The sequence below is a fragment of the Camelus dromedarius genome, chromosome 14, assembly GCF_036321535.1.
Source record: "Camelus dromedarius isolate mCamDro1 chromosome 14, mCamDro1.pat, whole genome shotgun sequence".
NCBI classification, from domain to species: Eukaryota; Metazoa; Chordata; class Mammalia; order Artiodactyla; family Camelidae; genus Camelus; species Camelus dromedarius.
In genome coordinates, this window is record NC_087449.1 from 37,237,207 (window position 1) to 37,247,459 (window position 10,253).

General features: G+C 41.3%; 1 protein-coding gene across 3 annotated transcripts in view; it reads left to right on the forward strand.

Annotated features, from left to right (window-relative positions):
• The window catches only part of STIL (STIL centriolar assembly protein), a 45,564-nt gene extending 41,800 nt beyond the window's left edge, over window positions 1-3,764 (forward strand). For all 3 annotated transcript variants that reach the window (XM_010984716.3, XM_010984718.3, XM_064493608.1), the window contains one exon: window positions 2,261-3,764. In XM_010984716.3, coding sequence (XP_010983018.3) covers window positions 2,261-3,050 — 790 coding nt within the window. In that variant the 3' untranslated portion in view covers window positions 3,051-3,764. The remainder of the gene's footprint in view (window positions 1-2,260) is intronic.
• The last annotated feature ends 6,489 nt before the right edge of the window (window positions 3,765-10,253 follow it).

Sequence of the window (10,253 nt, forward strand, 5' to 3'; positions counted from 1 at the left end):
CTAGTTCCTTCCTTCTCTCTACTTGAAAACACTAGGTTTTCTCTACTGGAAAACCCTATGTAGGATAAGTAGGACATAACTAATCAGGATTCAAACAGGACAATAAGTCCAGGTTGGTTTTCATCTTTAAGTTGGAATAATTCCTTTAATTGTTGGCGTGTGACTCTCTAAACCTAAGTGGACTCTCATGATCCTTTTGTGACTGCACGTCTAATGTGATTCTAACATAGTATATCTGTGATCAAAGCTTTTAGGATTTGCTTAGTGGAATGCTCTCCTTTTGCTTTTCATCTTAATTACCATAGTGTTTATATGCATTGGTTCTGTGTAATATTGATTTGTTTTGTTTTCAAAGTAATTTTTCCCAGCCCCCAAATTGAAACTAGCTAGCTGTGTTAGACAGTGAAACTTGAAGAAACTTCTAGACTAATACTGATTGCTTTCATGGATTTTTATAGATCTTTTAACCATTCTATAAAAGAAAATCTAATTCAAATTAGATCTACTTTTTCTAAATATTTTTATTTTGATTTAGAAGGTTTTAGTTGCTTTTTCATATTATTTACATTAATATTATCTATAGATATTATACTTATATATTTAATATGTACATGTCTTCTGATTTAATAAGCAAATTGCTTATGATTCTGAGGAAATAGGCAAAGAAAGTAGAAAAAGACTTTATATTCAGAAGATATTACCACTATGAATATATCATAAAAGAATAATGTTTGGATAGATTGGTAGTGTCTCTTCCATCTTATTAAGACAGTCTTCAAAGTAGTAATACCAAGAGGGTTAAAGAAGAATTCCAAGGGAGTATAAAGACTAGCGTTATGGAGCACACTGTTCCGCTGTTTGGTGATGCCATCATTAGTTTCAGGGAATATTAATGGTTGAAAATAGTTTATTCAAAACTTCAGGTGCTTATGAGAATGAAAATACCTGATAATTTGGTTTTGGGGGTAGGGATGCAGGCAGTGGCTGGCATATATAAAATAGCTGGATTTCTTCATTGGATGATTTGGAAATAGCATATTCTTTGACTAGAATATAATAACAATATAAGTAACCTATATATAATATATTAGTACACAGAGGATTCTAATTTTTAGGGAACATAAAAACATTGATAGCAAAATACAAGTTGCTTCATACGGTATAGTGAGACAGTGGTGGTTATAAAGCCCAGAGAGTAAGACCTGGTCTCAGCTTGCTGGTTACTAGCAGTTCAACTTAGGGAAATTATTTTAAAAGTCTCTATTCCTTAGTTTTCTGAACTGTAAAATAAAGATAATAAAAATACCTATTTTATTCATTCAGTAAATATTTACTGAGTGCCTACCCTGTGCCAGGTACTGTTCCAGGCACCAAGGCTCCTGCAGTCATGGGGGAAATAGACAAAACCTTTGCCCTCATGCTTTCATGAGGGAGCCAGATGATAAGTAAGAAATGTGGGCTAAATATATAGATAGCCATAAGTGCCAAGGAGAAACAGAATAGGGAAAGGGAAATGTGAAGTATTGGAGTGGAGATTAAGGTTGAACTACCTGATAGGGACAACCCCCCCAGGGAAAGGTTACTGCGAGGATTGAATAAGGTACTGAATGTTTAGCAGAGTGCCTGGCACATAATGAAGCATCAATAAAAATTAGCAGCTATTATTGTATATGTGATATACAGGAAAAGGCAAGTCACTTAATTACTAATAATGAGATAATGCCAACCAAAGTGAGTTGAGGATTATATCTAACGAAAGAAAATTAGTATATATGCACAGATGTCCATGTCCAGAGACTGACTGATGTTTTTCATTCATTACAAATGGAATCTCTTCAACTATGAACAACTTAATATTCTGAGCTACTCACCAAAGCTTGTGATGTTATATTGTCAAGTGTGTTTTCTGTTTGACATTATTTTTATTTTACTTTATCAATATTGAAAAACTTTACATTTGGGGGGGTCTTGTATTTGGTCTTAAAACCATAACTTATGTATAAATTTAGGAAAATTAATTTGTGTTCCACTTTCATTCTTTGAATCATGGATTACCTTCTAGGTTATCGTATTTATCCCATGAATGTTTCTGGATCATCAAGATTTAGATGTGTGAGAACTGAGATAAAAGGCACTATCAGCCATAAAGCTGAAGATCTTTTGTTGCTTTGTTGCTTTCATAGAATGGAACATATTTACAATAACGCTGCTTAGTACTCAAAATGAGATAGATGATGGCTTGCTCTGTTCTGTCTTTCAGTGTGTTGGCATGCATCAGCCCTGAAGCAGTGATCTCTGGATTAAACTATATGTCATTTGCTAACGTTGGCATGAGTGGCTTAAGCCCCAACGGTGTGGATTTGAGCATGGAGGCAAATGCTATAGCTCTGAAATATTTAAATGAAAATCAGCTGTCACAACTGTCTCTCACTCGATCAAACCAAAATAACTGTGACTCATCTTTTAGCTTTCTACATATTAATACAGACAGAAGCACAGTGGGGCTTAGTTTAATTTCACCAAACAACATGTCATTTGCAACCAAAAAATATATGAAGAGATATGGACTCATACAAAGCAGCGACAATAGTGAAGATGAAGAGGAACCTCCAAACAATGTAGATAGGAAGAATGAGCATTTGGTGAATCAAAACCTTACGTGCATAGCCGAACAACTTGGTTATCAGAAAGAGCCTCCTAGGAATGCTTGTGAAATAACTAATTGTTATAACTGTGAATCCACGGGCACCCACACAGATATGCCAGTATTGAGAAATATTACAAATGAAGTTGTTCAGCCAAAAACAACACAGCAGTTGAATGAAAACCCAGCTTTCTTCTTAAAGAACCTTAAACCAAGTCCTGCAGTGAACCTCCGAACTGGAAAAGCAGAGTTTACCCAACATCCTGAGAAAGAAAATGTAAGGGACACCCCAGTTTTTCCTGAGAGTTTGAAGCCTTCTGAAACTTTAAAGCAAATGAATAGTATGAATTCAGTAGGCACCTTCTTAGATGTAAAGCGTCTCAGACAGTTGCCAAAATTATTTTAAACCTTTAGCTGCCCTCCTGATAATTAGGACAGGATGTCTCCTGAAGATACTTAGGGAATAGTTTTGGAATTCCTAATTATTCTAGGGATTGCTGTGTTTCTTGGTAGCAGCTTATGACAAAGAGCCAAACAGGTGACCTGATTGTCTTTGAGATGACTGGCCTGTACGAGGGCTGAGTGTTCTTTGTTAAAATAGAGCTGTTCAGCATCACTGGAACTTTAAAAAAAAAGAAAGAAACAAATCCTGAGATGAGTTATTTCAACAAATTTAGATAAGTAGGTACTATCCAACTCTGAATCTGAACTGTTCTTTTATGCTGTACATTTTGAAAAGTAAGTCTGTTTTCCCAGCATTTTGCACTTCTGCATCTACCCAGTGTCACCTAAAAGACCATAAGATGAAGTTATCATGACCTTGATTAAATTAGCCAAATCAACCCTTATTGAATTTAAGGGGAAAGTTTTATTTTTTTAAATTAGATATTTTATACAAGGAGTATATTTATCCTCTTAATTAAGAAGCATATTTGTTAAATTTTGTGGAAGTAAAACTTTTGTACTGTGGTGGGTTGATGTTAATGCAACATTTTCGACATATAGCACTAGCTATCACAATAAGACAACTATTGAGTATGAGTGTGTTCTATAAACTTGGTGAGTTTTTCAAATGTTTTAATTTTTTAATGGAACTTAATAAAACTGTCTAGATTGACTGCTTTCCTTTGTCATCTGTTATAGCACATCCTCTCTACTTTAAAAAACAAAAACAAAAAACTTTAGACTCCCCAGAATTTAAAAAATGATACAGAGAGTTTGGGTATAGCAACCCACAATGATAATATCTTACATAAACATAGTAAGTAAATGATCAAAACCAAGAAATTGACATTAGGTACAACAGTAGTAACTAAGCCACAGATCTTTCCAGTTTCACAAGTTGCTCCACTCATTTACTTTTTGATGTATGACTGTGAAATTTTATCACGTAGATTTGCATAACCACCACCACAATAGCATACAGAACTATTTCATCACAAAGAAATTCCCTAGTACTATTAAAATACAGCCTCCCTCCAACCCATTCCTGGCAACCAATGATCTGATCTCTATCACTGGAATTTTGTCATTTTGAGAATGCTAATATAAATGGAATCATAGTATGCATTGTCTTGATTGGTTTCCACTCAGCATAATGTCCTTGAGATCCAACCAACTTGTTGAGTATATTGATAGTTGCTTCCTTTTTTCCTCTACCTTCTTAAAAAATAAGTTTTAAATGGTGATTTCTGAATCTAAATGGAAAAAGTCCTCATTTACTTGAGAGAGAAAGGTCTTCTGTTGAAGTTAAATTAAGATGCCATTGCTATCAAAATGTGATGTGTAAACTGGAAAGAAATGGACCTTGGGTCTCTCAATACTTCCCAGCCCAGCTGGGGCCTTCTGAGGTAATAATCCAATGAAACAGTTTATAGTTAGCCACCTGAAGCGTGGTAGCACGGTGGCTTTCTGCTGTTCCCCACTGCAGTCAGGGACCAGCTGGCGTACGTTTCCCTGTGGCGTTGCTCTTTCAGGTTAAAATTAAGATGTGGGAATGGCACTGACAGTGATTCTGTGCTTACCTTTGTTCCCACAGGCACTGTCTGGGGTTTCAGTTTTTTAATAAGTTTGTGAAAATCCACTTACAGGTTTCACTGGAGTAAATTTTTAAGTAATGAAATTGTCAACACCACTTCAAGTATGGTCTTTAGTTTTAGCCCTCAGTATTTCACCCAAGAAGTGAAAGTACAATTTATATTGCATGTTATTAAAAAAAAAACCAGAATGCTAGCAAATTAGCTGACATCCTCATTAACTATCACTGGGAACCCTGTAATGTTCACATCAAACAAGAAGCTCTCTAAACAAAAACTGAACCTGAGGCTTTTTAGGCAAAACGTAATACCATCACTTCTGTTATAATATCTAATTTAAGGCCTCGGATAAGATGCTTAAGCAGTTTTGGAGACTGAATAATTCAACAAAACATGTCTCTTTCTACTAAATACACATCCAGAGAAGACAGACCATCACTGAAGCCTCTCTAGAAAGTTCTCTAAGAAGAATGTTTTACTGTGTAAGTTATTTGGCAAGTTAATAGCTATGATAGCTTTTTAGCATCTTTGGAAAAAGCATTAGTACTGGGAAAATTGGATTAAAAGACTGGAGGACTGGAGATGATTGCCTCTCAAGTGACATTTGTCTGAATTTTTTACTTTAATCCAGTCCCACAGCATATTGTTTATAGATATATGGCTGCTACTTCATATGAAGTAAGGAAACAATGGAGCTTCTATTACCCAGCTTCTGAAAAAGAAACCTATTAGTCTAGGTCCTGGCACCCCCATCCCCTTCACCAAACGTCCCTTCACTCAGCCTCTGGGCTGCTTGATGGTTAATTACTCTATGCTCACTTGGCCTCTGCCTTGCCCTGCCTGTGCTGTAACTCCACAGAAGTGAATATAGACACGTTAGACATAAGCCTTGCCTTTGCCAGCTAGCTGTAAAGACTAGGGAAAACGGATGCACACTGGAAACAGTCGCACAACAGTACGAGACAGTGTATGATGAAAAGCCAAAACGAGTGGTCCAGACTAAAAAGAGCCACAGCAGCATAATCACGATAGCTTCCATCTTTTTAAGACTTAACCACGTGCTCACAGGGCACTGTGCAGAGCACTTCACATGCCTTAGTTCATTTACGCCTCCTGGCTGACCCCAGCTGGTGATTGTCATCCTCATAGTTGAGGCACTGGCCTTAGGGAAGTAACTTACACAAGTAAGTTGTTAGTTACCAGAGATTGAAGCTCAAGCTTCTATTAGGTCATTGAGAAATGCAACTTCTCTGAGATCTGAGGAATTCAGGAAGAGCTTCCTACGAGACACAAATGAATGATTTTGAATACTATTGTCAATGCTCTTTCAAATATGTGCTGGCCTCCGAGCTGCCTGGCCTTATTTCCCCCCCAAGAAGTCCCCTTACCCTTTAGCCAAGACCAGAAACTACCGTTTATTTTAGTCAAGAGTCCTGAAGTAGGCAACCCCAGCTCTGTTAATGTTTAAGAGTTCACGTCAATGATTTCACATCATGGTAACTGCCTACTGAGTATTGCCAGGGTTCCAGGAGATCAGAGGAGAAAAAGATTTTTCTGTGCCCTTGTTTTCTAGACATAACTCTTGAGGACAGAACCTTTCCTAGCTCCTAGATTAACCGAGAAATCTTTATGCCTGCAAAATACTTTCAATAATAAGGTTTTAAGTTTGCAGACTGCTTCACACTTTTCAAAGTGCTTTCATACACCTTCCCTCATATAATCTTCACAATCAAAACCCAACTGAAGTATGAATAGCAGACATCATTAACTTCTTACTACAAATAATGAGACAGACACAAGGTATGACTATGCCGAGGTCACACATTTATAGTTAACAACCAGGACGTCAGCCTAGTCCTTCCATGGCATCGAGCCCAGCAGCAGCATTCCCTCCATCCTGCTTCTCCCCATCAGCACCTTTTTCACTCTGAGTCGTTCAGCAGGTGTCTAATGTTGATTCTGCTGGGCTCTGAGCTGGATACCAAGCACGAGATGATGAACAAGACCAACTTGTCCGATGGGCTCTCGATCCAATGGGGAAGACACATGCAAACATTAGCAAAACAGTGAAGTCAGGGCTTAGAATAAAACTATATGACATGTGAGGGTACGTTAAGAGAAGTTGGGAGGAAGGTTATTCTGAGAATGTTCCAGATTTTTCCAGAATCTTGCAGGAGCACTATGGAAGAGAAGGGGAAGGTATATTTCTGATAGAGAAAACAGCCTGTTGGATAGCATGGAGCTATGAATAGGTACAGCATTGGAGGAGGGGGCTGGGGGCAGGGAACCAAAGATAGGAAAGGGAAAAAAATGTGCAAGTAAAAAGAACACCAGGTTAAGAGTCAGCAACGATTGGGTTCCTCCTGTCCCACTGCTCCAAATTCTGTGACCTCATATCACTAGGGTTTAGTTTCCTAATCTTTGAGGTGAAGGGGCGAGCAGTGAATCTCAACATTCTGTGACTGTATGAAACAATGACGCAGAAATAGGGTGTGAGGAGTGGCTTACTAGTCCAGTGAGGGGAAATGCAGCTGCAAGAGATAACACTGATATTGGGACTTGAAGGATTTTGAAGGACTTCCACAGTCATAGCTGAGGAAAAGGAGATTTCACTACTTCTAATAATGCCTAATATATTTCACAACTTAAAAAGAAAAAGAATTCTGTTTTTACCACCAAAATGTTGAGTAATACTATCTGTTCAAAGGGGTACCAATATGTCTGTCTCCAGCTCTGAGTTACACATTTCCTGATTTTTAAGCTCAAACTCCAGTGTGGGAGAAAACATCAAACCCACAAAAAGGGGCTTAAGGGTGATGTTCCCTGTCTCCTCTCTGCTCCCCAAACCGGAACAGTTTGAGTCATCAAGAACATCCTCACAGGAAATCCGGCTTTCCCACCTCCTGGTAAGAGGCTGAACTCCAGGAAAAGGATGGATTTGGGGAGAGTCCTGTGTCCTGCCTCTTCACAGGGAGTCTGAGACCAGGGGGACAAGAGGAACTAATTAGAAACACAATGGAAAAGATGACGTCAGGTATTCAGAGCTGCAGGGCCCTCAGAAATCACTTGGTCCCGCTGCTGCCCAAAGAAGAGGGACTTGCTCAAGTTCATACAGCTCAGGAAGCACAGAGCTCGGGCTGGACCTCAAGACTCCAGCCTCCCAGACCATTCTGTCAATGCCATGGCATTTGAGTCAGTAAGTCAGGTCCCAAGCAATCGAACCTAGGCCCCCTGTTTCCCTGTATACCATAAAGGAAAGAAAAGGCTATGTAAACACACACACACACACACACACACACACACACTCCAGTTTCTCCCTTTGCCTCCGCACCCTCCATGGGTCCAAAGCCCTATGAACTCTTCAAAACAGAGCTCAAAGGCTTCCCTGCTCCACGACCCCTCCCACCCTGCAGGAAATCTTCCCAGGATCTTCTTGTGGAAGTGATTTTTTTCCTTTTTTGATTTTTCATTCCCTCTCTTCAGTCTTCTTTTTGTCCTCTTACAGATTATTACAGCCAACTTATGTGCTGGTTATGTGCACCCACAGCTGGGAGATTCTTGAGGGGCAAGGACCACGTAGGATCCCCCTGTCCAAGGAAGAGTCACAGGGACAAGGTCTGCTGAATGTCCCCTCTGTGTCTGGGGCCGTGGGCTAGACCCTTGGGAGCAAAACGAAGAAAGAAAAGGTACTGCTGTTGTGAAAATGCATTTCTGCTCTCACGGACTCCTACTCAGAGTTTCGTTAGACCTCACACAACCCTGCGAGGTAACAGCAACAAACGTGCAGGTTCACATGCAAACAGAGATGGTCACGACCACGGTGAACAGGGACAAAAGCGGAGGAAAAGGCTTGCAATGAGTGAAAAGACCCTGGTTCGGGGCTGTGGTATGAGCACGAGTTGGGGGAAAGGAAGACGAGATTATTCTCAGAGATCTTCTTGAAGATCAAAAACCGCCTGTTATGGAACCAGTACTTGCTGCCTCCCGGATGGTGAGGATCACAGGGGAAAACACGATCGCCTTTGTTTTCTCATCTAATCACCGTGAGGACTCAGTGACTTAAGAACAACAGCTAACATTTACTGAATATGTCTGCTTTGTTCTGAGACCTTTACGTTGTTAGCTTGCTTATTCCTCACGACAGCAGTGTGAGGTGGATACTTTTATGGTGGATACTCCTTTTAATGGAGTAGGACATAGGAACAGAGAGTTTAAGTAATTTTCCCCAAGGTCACACAGCCACTGGGAAGAACCAGGATTCAAACCCCCACAATCTTGCTCCAAAGCCCCTGCTCTTCACCTGAGCATTGTACTCTCCCTGAGAGGAAATGGAGACTCAGTGGTAAAGTGCTCTGCTCAAGGTCATGCTGGTGAAGTCAGGATTTGAACTCGGGCCTGTCAGGCTTCAGATCTCCTGCCTCTTCTCCTTTTTCTCCTCGTCCTTCTCCCTCAGGGTAGTGGGTTGAGGTAAACATGGGTTTCATTTCCCTAAAGCTCCCATTCCCACCTTGGTAAGGTGATACCAGATCATAGATGCTTGCTGGAAGGAGAGCAGGTCCATGGACCGTAGCTGAGTCACTCCTGATGAGTGACTGGCATCAAACCCCCAGAATCACCCCACAGGGGTGTGCTGTGACTCTCCCCTCTGCTTCCCTCCCCCCAGCAGAAACTACTGCAGACACAGGGAGAGTCCAGCCCCCGACTCCACCTGCGTTCCCTGGGCCACCAAGGAAGGACTGCGGCTCACAGCTTGTGTCGTCGTGGAACCATTTCTCTTCTCCAAGTGCCGTTCAAGATGAACTTGGCAGTTTCTCTGGGGCTGGTTTCTAGGACCAAAAGGGCTGGCCAGTTCTGCTTCCTCTAAGTTCATGGCCCAGGTTCCTGCTGGGTGGCGTCCTTCTCCTTCAATTTCTTTTTCCAGCTGTCTCTGTCACTCTTATTTCTCTAACATCCATTTGCAGTACCCCTGCCCTGCCTTTGTGATGGGCTGGGGCATGGTCCCTGTCTTCTAGGGATTCAGTGGGGTCCATATACACCCAGATACCTCTGGTTGGCATCACACTGGAGGGATGTTTAAGGGACACAGGAGAAGGAGCTGGATGCAGGAACTTCTGCTCTAGTGGAAGCCCCAGGCCAGCCAAAGTCCCCGGCTCCCTCTGTCTGCCTCAAGGAGATTTACTTGGAGTTCACCCTGTCCACTCCTCCCCTGCCACCCAGTATATCAGGGCCCCTGTGCACAGTCCTGGGGAAACAAGACAGTGGTGGGACTAACCCTGGAGAAGCAAGGTATCCAACCATGTGCTGCCAAAGGCCCTAGATCATGGATATGATTTCATCTGATTCCTCTCTGTTCTCCTAAGTGGGAGGTTCGGCCCCTCGAAGGCAGACCAGGTGGGCTCTGCATCCTCTCCCATCTCCCGCAGCCAGCACAGGGCCCTGAACCACCGCTCCAAAAGTGTTTGCATAAAATGAACAAACAAGCAGGGGTTGTGCCCACCAGGCAGATGAGGAAACAGAGTTCCAGACAAGGCAGGTGATTGCTCTTCCCCCCACAGCATTTGGTAACAGGATGA